Genomic DNA, 19,270 nt, shown 5'->3' with positions numbered 1-19,270 from the left:
TTCATAATCTGATCTATGCGCTACACATGGAGTAAGGTACAATCAACCCCCAGATTAAATATTTATACAGATAAACTGCACTGTAAGTGTTAGAATGGTAGCTAGACATGTAAAAGTGTTGATATTTCAATCCGGTGCTGTGTCATACAACATACTGTCATCAACATAAGGATTTCGCAAGTATTTCAATACCGTTTCACCTCTAATTCGGGGGGGGGGGGGGGTGAAGTTAATTTATCACGAGGAGATGCAGTGGGTTATGAACACCTTTACATTGCTCTTGAAACAAACATGGTAGAGGTTAAACACAAAACAAATTGTAGACAACGGCTGCAGTATTTACCAATGGTAACTATGGTCCCTAGACTTCCACGAACAGTATTTCCTATAATAAACTACTAAATAAGACTGACATTAAATAAGAATGCGTGGTATGGGAAAACCACACTCACGCAAGAACCAATTTAAGAAAGAATTACTTAGAAGCTTTTATTACCGAGCATCACTCAAACTCCTGTACATAAGAAGAATGATTACTCTCTTTAAAAACAACGTCACCAAAGATGGTGATAGTGATGAAACATAGTGAAAAATAATTGTGTAACACGACAGATTCGATATCTCTAAAATAACGAGATTATCAAAACACTTGCAAATTGCATGCAAGTTTAATTGGTAAGTACAATGGACCTTCAAATTTAGTATTTACACAGCTTAATTGTCTGTAGTACGTATTCAATTTTTAACTACCATAATAACTTATAGACAAGCAGACCAACTTAATTCTACCTTAGTAGCATACACGAAGTTCGTGTAAATACATAAAAATTTGTTGTAAAATACACATGAGCACTGCTACTGACCTAACTAAGGCGCACTTGTCGACCAGGCTTCACAATTTTTTTTCACCTCAAAAATTAGTCTGATATAAAATTCAGTCACACGTTATAGTTTCACAGCTCAACAAGCGTTTCGAGAGACTTCATCAGATTGCAAAAACTTAGCTTATGGAATTAAAACACTAAAAAGTCTACCAACATAACTGCGACGTTTTAAAAATTATTAGCAAGTGTGGATTCAGGTTAGAAGGAAACACTGTGCGTCTTTCAAAGCTTGTGGTTGTTAATGTTTTATTAGTTTTATCTTCCACATTTGAAGACGATCATTGAGTGGTGGAAGGAAGTAATCATTTATGATACATACATGTGAGACTGCGAAAATACACATTATTTGAAGTGTACAGATGCAGTATGTTTCAGGATGTAATGCCGACTGCTATCAAAATACTGCATACTACGATTTCCGTGAATTATTCTGTTCATAGTTGAAGTGCATTATTGTTAGTTAATCTGTCAGTTATAGGTTTTCCTGAAACTTAGCAAATTACATGTCGTAGAATTCTATTTGTGTCTTTCACGTTAGAGGTAATACACAAATGCGTAGCCAGAAACATCGAGTAGGCCATTCAGGAAAGAAGGTGATGTGACACGTTTATCAGTTTAGCTCATAACAGATTTATAAGCAAATAGAACGCAGTCGCTTTGTAGCCTGAGTATAGCTCTACGCGGTTATCGGTAGTTCACCGGTAACGAGGCGTTTGTTAGATTGCGGATTGCGTCTGCTTAGAGAGCGTTGCCACGCAAAAGTAGTAGTATGGGAGATGACCCGATAGTGAGAGAGAGAGAGACTATTATGTGTATATAATATGAATGCATAAACCGTGCAGCCAGGAGAAGTAACATTTCAGAATAGAAATAAAATTTTGGAAAGAACTTTGCTACAATGAACAGTAAAATAGTCCCCATTTCCTCCTTGTTAAACTATTACCTTTGTTCATTTCAGAATTTCTAGCATCGGTACTACCATGGAGGCGGAAACAGCCCACCATAAAACTACTGGAAGGTGACTTAATTTACAGTCTTTGAGCACTCGCGTATTCCACTAATGCCGTAGAGAAAACCTTATTGCTCTTCCATACTACATCTTAGACAGACCATCCCAAGTATATCTCGAAAGAATAAATATATCGAGATAAGGATTTCACCAAGTTGTAGCGGACAATATGGGAAATTTCCTCATGATCGCAAGTAACTTTTGATGTATATAGTCCCCGAATTACGAAACTGATCTATTTTCTAACGGACTTCTTATGTGACATTCTAAAAAAAGCTTCTAACAGGACGTCAGTGACGTAACATGTGTGGGACTTGATCAAATAGTATCACGATAACAGCGCTGCGAAGCAGTATTCCACTGTCAGGAGAAGAGGTTCCACATATGTTTTCCGTGTTATACCAAAAGAAAGCGAAGATGTAACTCAGCTGTGGTTCTTGTGTTTATCTATGCGCTTCGAGCTCATCAGTATATGTTCTGCTATTGCAGCAATCAAATAACATACTCATACAGCTAATGAAACGTTCCCAATGTATATTACAGCCGAAAGAGTGAATGTCTATTATGGCGAATGGTCGCAAAGTAATAGAGCAGTAGTGCGGTTGTATGCTGAAGAGTGCCAAGATCGTGCCAAGCACTCAAGACCTGTCTTTTCAAATATTATCAAAAAGTTCTGGAAACTGGAAGTGATACTGTACAATGCAAATGTCACTAAGAGGCATCTCGGAAGTACGAGTGGGACAAACAGAAATAGTGTTCTGCGAGCACTACACTCCAGTGCATTTCTCCCTCTTCACATTTCGATGCATCTACAGCTTCACGGGAATGACTTCGAAACTTGATTAAAATTTTCCGAATGTTAACTTCGGCGGTAATTGATGCGTCGTATCCACGTCTGGTTTCGTTTAAGTAAAAAGTATCATTTGCAAATCAAGGGCAAGTCAATTTTCGCAATATGCACACTGACTCAAAGAAAAGGATAAATTCAGCGCTGTTGGCCTAACCACGTTTGGTGCGTGTTTTTCGAGACCCGCATCATTGGTTCCTATTTTATTTATGGGAATCTAAATACACTCAAGAGTCTCGAGTTTCTAAGATATGCTGCTGCTGTAGTTACTGCAAGACATCCCACTGGAGATAAAGCAGCCAACGTGATACCAACATGATCAGTGTGAAACAGATGTCCCTTCCGCTCTGCACATGTAATGGCAGACTCTCTTAAGAGAACTTTTGGAGAACATTGGAAATGTCGTTCACACTAGTCAGCACAAACCCCAAACTTAACAATTCTATACTCTCCTCTGTGGAGAAAATTAAACCAAGAGGAAACACCAATGACTCCCGAAGGCATGAAATGCCTTATAACTCGGGGCTGCTCGGCTTTTAACTCCAGACGAAATCCAACGAGCAGTATTATTTATTCATGACCATAATATTTGAAAAATTCTATTCAAATATTGATTTTTAGTTGACGTGCGATTCCAATATCAATTTTCTGTCATCTTCCAATCTCATCTTTTTCAGAATTGCAAAGATGACAGCAAAGTACTGTTGAAAACATTCACCAACCCAAAATAAATATTTTAAAGCGATCTTGGCTCTGAAGTGCTTCTTCTAATATTACAATCTACAGATCGTCCCCTGATCAGTATGTCAGTAACATATAATCTTCAGAATCACTTTATAGCGTGTACCAATGCTCAAAGTCAATAAGTCGAGTTCTTGTTATTACGGAGGTGGTAATAAACACAAGAACTGTACCTGAGTTACCTGTTCGCCTACATTTGGTATAATAGGGTAGGAGTTTGTGGAACCATTATATTTGTTCAAATCCCACTCTTGTTACGCCGTCAAACTTCTCTTTGAAGCTTCTTTCAAATGCCACAGAAAGAAAATACTGTCCGCTAAACCCAATCTCTGCATATTTATTCATTCTGCATGTATCGGGGTGGCCTGTCTTTGCTGATTAAACCTTACAGCTTATACCAGCCACTTGAAACTTCTCCGGCAGTCTGTTAAGAGGATCATCGTCCACTTAATTATAAAGCTGGACGAAATGCATGCTTGTGTATATCAGAGGAAAACCTTCGAATCGGATCTGGACGCCTGTCGACACTGAAGGAGTGTAGACCGGAGCTGCAGAGTGTTTGTCTCGCGGCAGTGTAGTGCCTCCTGTGTAGCCGAGTAGTACCACAAACAGGGACCGCAATCGGCTGAAAGTGCCATCAATCTCGTGTAAGCGACCACAGCCCTACTGTGGGCAACCGCATCCATTTTGCAAATGAGTATATATCGTACCCTAGCCGTCCATTCCACACCAGCAGAGAATTCCAGAAGAGCTGTGTACGCGGGACTCTTTCGCTATCTTGCTACTGTCGTGTGAATTGGACACTGGTTATTGATTAGCGAGACCAAGTAATTATGGCGCCACTGCAATAAGCCGTAAGCAAGGCGGCGACGAAGATAAATGGCCGAAAGCTGCCGTTGTGCTGGTCGAAGCCGCAGCCAAGAACCCCAAACAAGAAGCTGCTACGTTGATGAATGTCGACACACGACAACAAGAGGTTTCAATTCAAGCGTTAACGTCGTGTTGGCCATTAATCTTCGGAGGTACACCTCGTGGCTGAATACTAGTAACTCAAGTCCATGGTGGCGTTATTCAGTCTCCGCTATCCTTAACAGTTAGCTCGTAGTCATAGCGGTAGGAAATGAAGTTCAACTACTGACTCTGTAATGTCGCTACCATCCGACACTTCGTGGAAGTGAAGTTCTGTTGCGAAAATTCAAAATGTTTCTGGGTCTGCATTTTCTTAATACATCCTCGATTCTCAGCTAGAGGTACAATGTACCGTAAGAAGAGGAGGTTAATACTGTAGCACATATTTACTACATCATGACTAGAGTATCAGCCCAGTGCACCCACTGAAGTGAAAACTCAAGGCAGGAAACTAACTAATTTTTCGATCTTTAATGCAAAGCGGAAGAGTTGCTGTAGATGTAATTAACGTTAACGTTGATGTAAATTTCATCACAGATTACAGAATTAGCTCTTTCCATAACAGTTCCATGATATTGTTCCTGGTTTGTTTTTGATATGAAAACAGATTTTGGTCTATTTGGCAGATTTAACAGTTTAAGGAAGTTACTAAGTACATTCCACTACCATTGTAAGGATATTGCAGCTGATTACCTGACTTGTGAACATAGCTCTTTGACCATGTACACAATTTAGCAAATATTTTAACTAGATGGTGTAAGTTATTCCGTTTTGATATACAATTCTTACTTCCGCATCTAATAGTGCCCCGTCTCGCTGATTCGTTTCTTATTATTTTCAAAGCCATCTCATTCACCACCAAAACCTTTCAGTTTGTACTCACAGTGTATAATTTACTCCGAATTTCATTAACATCCAATTACTACATCCTACGTTTCTCGTTATTTTCTCTCACCAGTCACTCTCACAGTATTTCATCGGCCTAAATATTAGCAATCCACTTAAAAGAGCGCTTTAGGTGATAAGGAACAGCTTCTAGGTGATCATGTGACTCTATACTGCTGACGTAAGGCATGGAGTGGTGTTTTTGTCAAATGTTGGAAACTCCGATTAAAAGATATTTGCGATCAAGACTGTTTTTTTAATTATATATATTAAATTATATTATATAAGATCGCTTACAATGTTTTCAAAAATTTTAGTGAAATTATCGCCACGCGCTAAACGGTTGGTCGTCCACGACTCTTCACAGAACGTGGGGTTCGGAGACTTGTCTGCTCTGTAAAGTAGGACAGATGGTTTTCTGTGGCATCTCTGACGAAAAAGCACAATGCTGGTGCATGTGGGTGTTTCGGAGCACCAAGTTCATCGTACATTCTTGAACATGGTGCTCCACAGCAGACCACACCTACGTGTTCACATGTTGATCCAACGACATCGTCAGTTACGATTTCAGTGGGCACCAGACCATCGGGACTCAACCGCCGATCAATGGATACGCATGTGTTCCCCTATGGCAATGTCATCTTTCAGCAGTATAATTGTCTATGTCTCGAAGCCAGAACCGTGCTACAGTGGTGCGAGGAGCGTTATAGTGAACTCACAATGATGTCTGTCAACCAGATTCGCCTGATGTAAATCCTATTGAACCCATCTGACTCGCTATCAGAGCCTTCACCGAGTACGCAAGTCAGCAGTCCGTTATTTACACGAGTTACATGATCTGCTGATAGACATCTGATGCCACATTCTCCTACAAACCTACCAACAATCTTCTGATCCCTGATACGCAGAATCAGTGCTATATTTTCTTCCAAAGACGGACAGACAAGCAATTATGCAGGTTGTCACAATGTTTTGGCTCATTGGTGTATGCCTACAGTTTGAGGCGAAGGTGGCTTAGCCAGTATCTAGCGGGCGCGTGGTCACCAGACGTAGCTTGCCGGTTCTGAAGGAATACTAGGTACTCTACTTCAGAGTGTTCTGTATTAAATCCCCTGGAGTTAAATAGTGTCGTGCTTGAGTACGGTGTAGTGAGCTATCAACTGAGGCTGCATTGTATTACATTGAGAAAAATGGAGAGCGATAATTAAACGTAGCTTATGGTTTGCATCGAGGAGGTGGTTCTGAGAATTGTAGCCTACATATTATTTTCTAAACACCGACTCCAAAATACAAATTAACATGTATGTATGTTTTACGACTAGGCGAGATGTACTGCAGCACTGTGCTAGCTTAGCCAATGTATAGCACTTTCGGTTAAGGTCAGTGTGGGGCAGATTCCGTCCTGGTTAGGTGTCCTCTCTGATTCGCAACTGGCTTTAGCAAGACGGCATTTCTTTCACCAAACAGGTTGAGCCATTGTGCGCTTATTCTGGCACACCAGCTCCTTGTCACGACTATTGACTACCCGGCTTCACTACAATCTTTGCCTCTGTTGTGATATGGCGGCGGGTATTTGCGGTTGGGGAGTTGGTCGTCGGACTGGTTACGAGACGCTAGGACGTGCTTGAGAGGACGAAGGAGCAAATCACCCTGGGTGATCCAGCAGTGGCGCGGCCGCTCTACCTTGCTGGACGGTCGCGAGTTTGTGGTGCACCTGCTTGATGTCAACTCAGGGTGCTGCTCGTCTCATTGCTATGGTGCCTGTTTTCTCGGGCAGACCATTACCTCGAGACCATCTCGTAGAACGCTCTTCATCGGAAGTGTAAGTGGTTTTGGTGCATTCGTTTTGTGGAACCATTTGTGTTGTAGCGACTGTCACTTGTTGGTTGGCTGGTTGGTTGGTTGGTTGGTTGCCCTAATGTATGTGTTGTTAATAATTTATCCGAGTGTTTTCATGACTTTGAGATGTACGTAGTAGAACTGATCTTTGTGTGACGGGGTTGAGGGCATTACGTAGATAATGTAACATTAATTTCATTGTTCTGTATAGAATTCTTCCACATTTCGAATCAGATAAAAACCCTGAGTGTAAAAAGAAAATTTCACGTCTTTGTTCCTTAAGTCGTTCTTTTGATCCATTTCATGAAAATTCATTAAGCAACTTTTGCAAGACAGCAGCACCGAAAATTCAGGAGGCTTTTACTAACGCCTTATGCAAAGGTAATTACGGAAATTTTCTTGTGCTTCAACTCGTCGTCTAATTGATACCACCTGCGGTCCGAAAATTTATTCAAAAATTAAACATTCATTAGCATTACTGGGTCTCTTTCTGCGTCAATAGTTCCAGGGTAACAGGTGTTTCATCTTCTCTATATATGTGTGAAAAATGTTACATTACTAGGTTATTAAATCAACAGTAGATGACTTCAGGTGCCAGGAGAATTTCTGCTGTTTTAGGTATATGTGTCTTTGACGAATCATTCCTGAAGACCGACAGATGTATTTAGATTTTATTGGCTACGAATACCATGGATCTTTAACTACGGCAACTTCAAGTGGAAACTAAATGTCCACTGCTACTAGGGAAGATATAACGATTTTGATAATAGACGCCATACAACGTACTTTTCCTAATATTATGTAGCCTATCCCCGATGTTATTTAATCTGTATATTGTGCAAGCAGTAAAGGAAACAAAAGAAAAATTCAGATTAGGAATTAAAATCCATGGAGAAGAAATAAAAACTTTGAGGTTTGCCGATGACATTGTAATTCTGTCAGAGACAGCAAAGGACCTGGAAGAGCAGCTGAACGGAATGGACAGTGTCTTGAAAGGAGGATATAAAATGAACATCAACAACAGCAAAACGAGGATAGTGGAATGTAGTCGAATTAAGTCGGGTGTTGCTGAGGGAATTAGAATAGGAAATGAGACACTTAAAGTAGTAAAGGAGTTTTGCTTTTTGGGGAGCAAAATAACTGATGATGGTCGAAGTACAGAAGATATAAAATGTAGACTGGGAATGGCAAGGAAAGCGTTTCTGAAGAAGAGAAATTTGTTAACATTCAGTATAGATTTAAGTGTCAGGAAGTCATTTCTGAAAGTACACTCCTGGAAATGGAAAAAAGAACACATTGACACCGGTGTGTCAGACCCACCATACTTGCTCCGGACACTGTGAGAGGGCTGTACAAGCAATGATCACACGCACGGCACAGCGGACACACCAGGAACCGCGGTGTTGGCCGTCGAATGGCGCTAGCTGCGCAGCATTTGTGCACCGCCGCCGTCAGTGTCAGCCAGTTTGCCGTGGCATACGGAGCTCCATCGCAGTCTTTAACACTGGTAGCATGCCGCGACAGCGTGGACGTGAACCGTATGTGCAGTTGACGGACTTTGAGCGAGGGCGTATAGTGGGCATGCGGGAGGCCGGGTGGACGTACCGCCGAATTGCTCAACACGTGGGGCGTGAGGTCTCCACAGTACATCGATGTTGTCGCCAGTGGTCGGCGGAAGGTGCACGTGCCCGTCGACCTGGGACCGGACCGCAGCGACGCACGGATGCACGCCAAGACCGTAGGATCCTACGCAGTGCCGTAGGGGACCGCACCGCCACTTCCCAGCAAATTAGGGACACTGTTGCTCCTGGGGTATCGGCGAGGACCATTCGCAACCGTCTCCATGAAGCTGGGCTACGGTCCCGCACACCGTTAGGCCGTCTTCCGCTCGCGCCCCAACATCGTGCAGCCCGCCTCCAGTGGTGTCGCGACAGGCGTGAATGGACGGACGAATGGAGACGTGTCGTCTTCAGCGATGAGAGTCGCTTCTGCCTTGGTGCCAATGATGGTCGTATGCGTGTTTGGCGCCGTGCAGGTGAGCGCCACAATCAGGACTGCATACGACCGAGGCACACAGGGCCAACACCCGGCATCATGGTGTGGGGAGCGATCTCCTACACTGGCCGTACACCACTGGTGATCGTCGAGGGGACACTGAATAGTGCACGGTACATCCAAACCGTCATCGAACCCATCGTTCTACCATTCCTAGACCGGCAAGGGATCTTGCTGTTCCAACAGGACAATGCACGTCCGCATGTATCCCGTGCCACCCAACGTGCTCTAGAAGGTGTAAGTCAAGTACCCTGGCCAGCAAGATCTCCGGATCTGTCCCCCATTGAGCATGTTTGGGACTGGATGAAGCGTCGTCTCACGCGGTCTGCACGTCCAGCACGAACGCTGGTCCAACTGAGGCGCCAGGTGAAAATGGCATGGCAAGCCGTCCCACAGGACTACATCCAGCATCTGTACGATCGTCTCCATGGGAGAATAGCAGCCTGCATTGCTGCGAAAGGTGGATATACACTGTACTAGTGCCGACATTGTGCATGCTCTGTTGCCTGTGTCTATGTGCCTGTGGTTGTGTCAGTGTGATCATGTGATGTATCTGACCCCAGGAATGTGTCAATAAAGTTTCCCCTTCCTGGGACAATGAATTCACGGTGTTCTTATTTCAATTTCCAGGAGTGTATTTATATAGAGTGTAGCCATGTATGGAAGTGAAACATGGCCGATAAATAGTTTGGACAAGAAGAGAATAGAAGCTTTGGAAATGTGGTGCTACAGAAGAATGGTGAAGATTAGATGTGTGAATCACATAACTAATGAGGAGGCATTGAATAGAATTGGGGAGAAGAGAAATTTTTGGCACAACTTGAGTAGAAGAAGGGATCCGTTGGTAGGGCATATTCTGAGGAATCAAGAGATCACCAATTTAGTATTTGAGGGTAAAAATCATAGAGGGAGACAAACAGATGATACACTAAACAGATTCAGACGGATGTAGGTAGCAGTAGGTACTGGGAGATGAAGAAGCTTGCACAGGATAGAGTAGCATGGAGAGCTGTTTCAAACCAGTCTCTGGACTGAAGACCTCAACAACATGTAGTTTTCTTTGAATGTTACCCTTCCAGAAGTTGGCCTTCATGCAGGGCAGTTCAGATAGCGGGAGCGGGTGTAGGGTAACTGCGGCTGCGGCCGCGGGTACTCACCGACAATGTTGAGCGTGACGGCGAGGCTGCGCACGGGCTGCGTGCTGACCTGGCACTCGTAGACGCCGGCGTCGCGGCGCTGCGCCCACTTGATGTGCAGCGTCCACTCGTCCAGGTCGCGGTGGTGCGACGCCTGGAAGCGCTGGTCGCTCGTGTACGTGTACGAGCCCACCGTCAGGATGTGCAGGTCCCGGTGCCGCACCCACGACACCTGTACAAAGGGAACCTCAGTTCATTATCTCTGGTGCTGACCACGCAGCGTACTCCAGATAATTTGCCGCAGTTGCTAAATAACAGTACACCTCTTTAACATATACAACTTTATAATAAGGACAGCCACAGCCGTTCACATTCATAGCAAATGAAACGTGAATAAAACCTCAAATAGCTTGTAACTGATCATTTGTTCACGACCAGTATTGGCACTTTGAAGCAATATCTGCAGGTGGTTCTAGATAGGAACGAAAGCATCCTTGTAACGTGAAAAAAAAAGATTAAGGATGCTGTGAGTCGATCTGTTGAGTTTATAACGACTCGAACTTTGTGGAAACGATTTCAACGAGGTGTCCGAATGTCTGTGGAAGTATGGGAGCGCATTCTTTTTCAAGAGTCGAAACCAGACACGGTGTTAGACGCTGTAGACCGGAGCGCATTCGACGATCTAACTCACCCCAAAAGTGTCCCACTGTTTCCAGAGTGGTACTCATGGCAGACCAGTCTGTTTCTGGAATGTTATTCACCAAAAAACATTGCCTCAGAGATGATTCTTTGTGACAGAGTGAATTGTCAGACTGATATAATCATCGTCTCCGAGCTGTTTCCTCTACAGCACGCAGCACACAATGCTCTAAAATGTGTTCATAGACTTCTACATTTAACATCTTCTTAAGCGCAATAACGGAACTACTAGCTAACCATGCTAAAAATTCCTCCTTCCGCACCACCTCCTACATTGTACATTACTATCGGAGCTATTCTAGCTACTGTTTGCTACACTGGATATCTTCACAAAAGCAGTCGGCAACCGTTTGGGCAGCTCGGGTACGCGTGTAGCCCTCACTGCCCCTGCAATCCTCAAGAGTCACGAACTCGTCCTTCCGCAGTAACGGAGCGACACCAGCTGGCGGTACCAGCTCAAGCGGAGGTCGCCACTTCCAAGGGACGTATTTGCGTCCGCCACACGCGTTACCAGAAAGTAGTGCAGCAAGTCATTCAATGAAGGATATCACGACCGGATGTTTCAGCTGCAGAGATTTTTTCCGGGTAGTATGGCCGTGGTCCATGGAACTCTTCAGTCCCTGACGTTTTGTCCAAGGCTACGTTGGGCATCTTCGGAGGTGCTCCTGGCTGTGCTGAGCCAGCAAGAGTCAGCACAACCAGGAGTACCTCCGAAGATGTCCAACGTAGCCTTGGACGAAACGTCAGGGATTGAAGAGTTCCACAGACCACGGTCATACAACCCGGAAAAATTCTCAGCAGCAGTGCCGTAATTATTCCGCCGCCGGAAACTATAAATGTCGGCGCCAGAGCTGTACGGATCAGCTCTTTCGGCTACGAGACCCTCTCCTGTCATCTGGGCGGGTGCTAACTGTCCCATCTTCTTAGGACACCCTCGAAGTCTATCATAGGGACCGAAGCCGCCATATCGAGCATCCGTCGTTGTTTCGCCTGGTGCAGTCAGACTGCATCCAGGATAGACTTTTCTGTTCCCATGCTGGTGCTACTCAGCACAGCTTCATCGGACTTTTCCATACAAGTGTGTTTGTCTATGAAGATCCTAACTGTGTTGCCGGCCGCGGTGGCCGAGCGGTTCTAAACGCTTCAGTCCGAAACCGCGCGACTGCTACGGTCGCAGGTTCGAATCCTGCCTCGGGCATGGATGTGTGTGAAGTCCTTAGGTTAGTTAGGTGTAAGTAGTTCTAAGTTCTAGGGGACTGATGACCACAGATGTTACTTTGTCAGACTCTGGAATCAACATACCGCAAAGTCTTCATACCTGTGGGACACTGTAATTGTAATCTTGTTACTGTCGTCGAAGCAGACTTTTCTTTCGTTGATCAATAAACTTTTGTAAGATTCGATTAATGTTTCCCCTCTGTCGGTGTGAGCGATGCATACTATTGGTACTTCTCTACGAATTCTCCAAACCCAGAGCGTCCCGCCGGTTAGCTACAGGCTATGGCGTGCTCCATCATTCCAAACAACTTTTTTTCAGTCTTCCACTGTCCAGTGGCGTCCCTTCTTTCACCATCTCAAGCGTCACTTGGCATTGACTACGGAAATGTGTGGCTGAAGTGTGTCTGCTAGTGCAGTGTACCCAATTCTTTTTAATTTCCTACCCACACTCTGTCAGGTGGACTGTTGCTAGCACTTTGAAAATCACGAGTGATTCCCTCCACTGAGCTCATGCGATATTCTACAACTAGCCTCCGTAATGCTTGACGGTCTGAGTCCGTCAGCGCATTAGTCTGCCTGGTCTTCATCTGGATGGGGTTGTTCCGTGACGTCTCTATTTCACAGTCACATAACCAATAGACGGACACATTCATAAAGATTGAAATGTTCTTCATGGATTTGTTACCAAGGTGATATACACTGACTAGTCCACGTTCGAAGTCAGTGAGCTCTGCTGACTGTTCCACCGTGACATTACTACTTTACTACTGATACAACACGCCGCCTCCTTTTTTATTGGCGGGTCAGCGTCTTATGATATCTACTCGTCTATTCGGAATGACATGGTGTCCAGATACTTTTGATCAAACAGTGTAAGTGCCAATACATCCAGATCTTCTTTTTGTGCGCTAGGCAGCGTAGAAGCGGCATTAATCCTTCGAGGTTTGGTCGCCCTGAAGAAACGTCGGTTTTGAAAGTGGTTCTAGTGTCAACTGAATTTTATTCTTGATGTGCTTCTTGCTCTGTTGAATCTATTCGATCCTTTTGGAGGAGCGAATGTAGTGAAGTGTCTAAACTCCGCAGTTTGTCATTCTGGTAAAATGAACTTGAATAAAACCGTAAACGCCTGTAATTTGATAATTTATTTACGATCAGTTTCGCTTCGTTGAAGTAGCATCTTCAGATGGTTCTAAGTAGAAAGGAAAGCATGCTTGTAATTTATAAATTTAAAAATTTAATTGAGGACAGCGGTTAAAAGTAAACCTAAATGATAAGTACTTACAGTAGTGTAACATAGATTAACACACCGAGACAACCACAAGGTTATTAGTCACAGAATCCAGCCCCCTGAAAAGGGGATGTAATGAACAAATAAGAACCGGTAGAGCATTGGGGCGTACAGTACAGGGGATGAGGAACAATGGCAAGAAGAATAGTGGTTAATGTGTTAAATAGGATGTAAAAGGAAACATAATAAACAAAAAATAGCTTAGACAGACGCTCCCCTCAAATTTTTTTGGGGGAGCGTCTGTCTAAGACATTTAACCTATTAACCAGCCTCGTTACTACAAATATAAAAACCCTTTGAGGAAAAAAGTTATCCAAGATTAAAAAACGGGAAGCAAGAAGGTAATTGGTGTATCCTGCCTAGTTTCAAAGGTGAGGTGTCTAGGAAACCTGCTTCTCGGACCGCTAGACAGTAATTCAAGCAAATCGTGTTAAACAGTTTTATTACGATTTGAATGTCGGCCCCCGGTAGCTGAGTGGTTGCCGGAACGGTAGCTCAGCGTGTTCGGTCAGAGGGTTAGCTCCCTCTGTAGTAAAAGAAACTGAGTTAATCGATCAACAACAAACTTAAACGGATGTCTTACGACGTCCGCCCTGAGCAGATGCAACGAACAAAATCGAACAAAATGAGATAAAAAAAAGTGGTCAGCGTGACAGAATGTCAATCTGAAGGGCCTGGGTTCGATTCCCGAGTGGGTCAGAGATTTTCTCCGCTCAGGGACTGGGTGTTGTGTTGTCCTAATCATCATCATTTCATCACCATCGACGCTCAAGTCACCGAAGTGGCGTCAAGTCGAAAGACTTGCACCCGGTGAACGGTCGACCCAAGGAGAGGCCCTAGTCACACGACATTTATTTTTACGTATTGGATCAATGACAATAGTTTGATAATAACACAAAACTCTCGCAAGGAAATTGCGACACGCAAATAAGAAATCTCTTATGTCGCATTGTCGTCCGAGAGAGGGGTCGGTCAGCGTGCTGTCGTCTTCATCACGACCCTCTCTGCTCTATCGTTGCCGAAGGGCGTTCGGACGTTTGACTTTACGTCGTAACCATAATTACACTGTTCGACCTGCGTGTGAGCTAACTGGCGTCCGGATACTTTTGATCTAGTAGCGTGTACCGGAAAGCACACAGATCGGCGACATCGGCTTGGATAAGTACGATCGGGCTTCTGACAGGATTCAAAGACAGGGTTCCCCCACGCCAAGGAGATAACACTGCCAGTATTACTTCGAAAGGGAAGGGTAACTGGAGGAGTCGAAGGAAGGTTTTCTTGGACAACCCGCTACGATAATAATTCAGTGAAGGCAGTTAAGCTTTTTACCCAAGACTTAAGTCTTAAGCTCATTATAATTTTAATACTCATAGAAGTAACTCACCAGCAGAGCGGTTCTAGGCGCTACAGTCTGGAACCGCGAGACCCCTACGGTCGCAGGTTCGAATCCTTCCTCGGGCATGGATGTGTGTGATGTCCTTAGGTTAGTTAGGTTTAAGTAGTTCTAAATTCTAGGGGACTGATGACCTTAGAAACTAAGTCCCATAGTGCTCAGAGGCATTTCAATCAAGTAACACACTACAATATTATTCACATGTTGTTGATGTGGTCTTCAGTCCTGAGACTGGTTTGATGCAGCTCTCCATGCTACTCTATCCTGCGCAAGCTTCTTCATCTCCCAGTACCTACTGCAACCTACATCCTTCTGAATCTGCTTAGTATATTGATCTCTTGGTCTCCCTCTACGATTTTTACCCTCCACGCTGCCCTCCAATGCTAAATTTGTGATCCCTTGATGCCTCAAAACATGTCCTACCAACCGATCCCTTCTTCTAGTCAAGTTGTGCCACAAACTTCTCTTCTCCCCAATCCTATTCAATACCTCCTCATTAGTTACGTGATCCACCCACCTTATCTTCAGCATTCTTCTGTAGCACGACATTTCGAAAGCTTCTATTCTCTACTTGTCCAAACTGGTTATCGTCCATGTTTCACTTCCATACATGGCTACACTCCATACAAATTCTTTCAGAAACGACTTCCTGACACTTAAATCTATACTCGATGTTAATAAATTTCTCTTCGTCAGAAACGATTTCCTTGCCATTGCCAGTCTACATTTTATATCCTCTCTACTTCGACCATCATCAGTTATTTTACTCCCTAAATAGCAAAACTCCTTTACTACTGTAAGTGTCTCATTTCCTAATCTAATCCCCTCAGCATCACCCGATTTAATTTGACTACATTCCATTATCCTCGTTTTGCTTTTGTTGATGTTCATCTTATATCCTCCTTTCAAGACACTGTCCATTCCGTTCAAGTGCTCTTCCAGGTCCTTTGCTGTCTCTGACAGAATCACAATGTCATCGGCAAACCTCAAAGTTTTTCTTCTCCATGAATTTTAATACCTACTCCGAATTTTTCTTTTGTTTCCTTTACTGCTTGCTCAATATACAGATTGAATAACATCGGGGAGAGGCTACAACCCTGTCTCACTCCTTTCCCAACCACTGCTTCCCTTTCATGCCCCTCGACTCTTATAACTGCCATCTGCTTTCTGTACAAATTGTAAATAGCCTTTCGCTCCCTGTATTTTACCCCTGCCACCTTCAAAATTTGAAAGAGAGTATTCCAGTTAACGTTGTCAAAAGCTTTCTCTAAGTCTACAAATGCTAGAAACGTAGGTTTGCCTTTTCTTAATCTTTCTTCTAAGATAAGTCGTAAGGTTAGTATTGCCTCACGTTTTCCAACATTTCTACGGAATCCAAACTGATCTTCCCCGAGGTCCGCTTCTACCAGTTTTTCTATTCGTCTGTAAAGAATTCGCAATACTATTTTGCAGCTGTGACTTATTAAACTGATAGTTCTTTAATTTTCACATCTGTCAACACCTGCTTTCTTTAGGATTGGAATTATTATATTCTTCTTGAAGTATGTGGGTATTTCGCCTGTCTCATACATCTTGCTCACCAGATGGTCGAGTTTTGTCATGACTGGTTCTCCCAAGGCCATCAGTAGTTCTAATGGAATGTTGTCTACTCCCGGGGCCTTGTTTCGACTCAGGTCTTTCAGTGCTCTGTCAAACTCTTCACGCAGTATCTTATCTCCCATTTCATCTTCATTTACATCCTCTTCCATTTCCATAATATTGTCCTCAAGTACATCGCCCTTGTATAAACCCTCTATTTACTCCTTCCACCTTTCTGGCTTCCTTTCTTTGCTTAGAACTGGGTTGCCATCTGAGCTCTTGATATTCATACAAGTGGTTCTCTTCTCTCCAAAGGTCTCTTTAATTTTCCTGTAGGCAGTATCTATCTTACCAATAGTGAGACAAGCCTCTACATCCATACATTTGTACTCTAGCCATCCCTGCTTAGCCATTTTGCACTTCCTGTCAATCTCATTTTTGAGACGTTTGTATTCCTTATTGCCCGCTTCATTTACTGCATTTTTATATTTTCTCCTTTCATCAATTAAATTCAATATTTCTTCTGTTACCCAAGGATTTCTATTAGCCCTCGTCTTTTTACCTGCTTGATCCTCTGCTGCCTTCACTACTTCATCCCTCAGAGCTACCCATTCTTCTTCTACTGTATTTCTTTCCCCCATTCCTGTCCATTGTTCCCTTATGCTCTCCCTGAAACTCTCTACAACCGCTGGTTCTTTCAGTTTATCCAAGTCCCTTACCATTATGTAATCTATCTGATACCTTTTAGTATCTCCAGGATTCTTCCAGGTATACAACCTTCTTTCATGATTCTTGAACCAAGTGTTAGCTATGATTAAGTTATGCTCTGTGCAAAACTCTACAAGGCGGCTTCCTCTTTCATTTCTTCCCCCCAATCCATATTCACCTACTATGTTTCCTTCTCTCCCTTTTCCTACTGACGAATTCCAGTCACCCATGACTATTAAATTTTCGTCCCCTTCACTACCTGAATAATTTCTTTTATCTCGTCATACATTTCATCAATTTCTTCATCGTCTGCAGAGCTAGTTGGCATATAAACTTGTACTACTGTAGTAGGCATGGCTTTGTGTCTATCTTGGCCACAATAATGCGTTCACTATGCTGTTTGTAGTAGCTAACCCGCACTCCTATTTTTTTATTCATTATTAAACCTACTCCTGCATTACCCCTTTTTGATTTTGTATTTATAACCCTGTAATCACCTGACCAAAAGTTTTGCTCCTCCTGCCACCGAACTTCACTAATTCCCCCTATATCTAACTTTAACCTACCCATTTCCCTTTTTAAATTTTCTAACCTACCTGCCCGATTAAGGGATCTGACATTGCACGCCCCGATCCTTAGAATGCCAGTTTTCTTTCTCCTGATAACGACGTCCTCTTGAGTAGTCCCCGCCCGGAGATCCGAATGGGGGACTATTTTACTCCGGAATATTATACCCAAGAGGACGCCATCATCATTTAATCATACAGTAAAGCTGCATGTTCTCGGGAACAATTACGACTGTAGTTTCCCCTTGCTTTCAGCCGTTCGCAGTACCAGCACAGCAAGGCCGTTTTGGTTAATGTTACAAGGCCAGATCAGTCAATCATCCAGACTATGGCCTCTGCAACTATTGAAAAGGCTGCTGCCCCTCTTCAGGAACCACATGTTTGTCTGGCCTCTCAACAGATACCCCTCCGTTGTGGTTGCACCTGCGGTACGGCCATCTGTATCGCTGAGGCACGCAAGCCTCCCCACCAACGGCAAGTTCCATGGTTCATGGAGGGATTATTCACATTACAACAAAAATATTGTCTACCGCCCACATCTGGCCCCAGCTCTTGCACAGAGAAGCTAAAATTAGTGTCCTTTAAGCCATTCGCCATGCATGAATCTCTGTGCGATGGCTTTTCATTGTGTTGATAAGCATTTTATTACTGCAGAGTGCTGCGTTTCCTATGAGTTAACATATCTGAGCAGGATATACCGGTCGCATCTGAGGAAATGCAAGAATGTGGAACAAATTACTAACTACCTCTTGATAACAAGAACATGCTCCATAGCAGAATTTCCAAAGAAACAGCGAGTGCCGTACAATATGTACAAAATAAATCATAGAACTGTCGATAGCTGGGGAAAGAAACCCACCCGACTGTCATAACAGTAATTCTGAAGACTTAAAAGACTGTATCAGCAGAATCTTGTCGAACGACCCTTCATAAATGGCAAAGAAAAGTTTCTTGTGTTTAAAGACTGACAGTATCACCAACTTTAGTACCTAAATAGTGTATAAAACAATATCTGAAATTATTGGCAGTAAAATAATAACATAAAAGCTGAAATACGTTATCAAATGTTACTTTAGGAAAGGGAATGTAGGGGGACTGCCCCAGTTTCTCACACAAATGTTACGAAAATTGACTAATCAGGGGCCGCTCTATAGAACGGGCAGGTAAAATTATGTTTTAAGAATAATTTCGTTCGTAACAGGAAATAAACTGACTGGGCGTTGCATGAAAGATGTGATGAGCGTATTTGTTTGGGCTTACTCCAGCTATGAAACGCGGTTGGCGACACTTAGGAGTGACACCATGTATACTACTAAGATAGAAAATGCTACTCCGTTTAGATGCGACGACCATTTAATTCCCATATATACAACTACCAACTTTGTAGCTTTCGTCCCATTTTTCCATAGGCTGTCTTACACTTGAGCAACATTTTCTAGACCTCGGCTTGTTTCGGATGGTTGTTTAAAGATATCATCGATGTTTTACGATGTTACTTTCTTTATTAAGATATTC

At 43.3% G+C, this 19,270-nt stretch overlaps 1 protein-coding gene across 1 annotated transcript in view; it reads right to left on the bottom strand.

Annotated features, from left to right (window-relative positions):
• Positions 1-19,270, bottom strand: part of LOC124616428 (zwei Ig domain protein zig-8-like) — a 255,924-nt gene that overhangs the window by 188,538 nt on the left and 48,116 nt on the right. The window contains exon 2 of the mRNA XM_047144736.1: positions 10,327-10,537. Within this exon, the coding sequence (XP_047000692.1) occupies positions 10,327-10,537 (211 nt within the window). The remainder of the gene's footprint in view (positions 1-10,326; positions 10,538-19,270) is intronic.

This window comes from Schistocerca americana, chromosome 5 (assembly GCF_021461395.2).
Source record: "Schistocerca americana isolate TAMUIC-IGC-003095 chromosome 5, iqSchAmer2.1, whole genome shotgun sequence".
Lineage (NCBI taxonomy): Eukaryota > Metazoa > Arthropoda > Insecta > Orthoptera > Acrididae > Schistocerca > Schistocerca americana.
The sequence above is the reverse complement of the archived record's forward strand: the minus strand, read 5'-3'. Positions and strand labels throughout refer to the sequence as shown.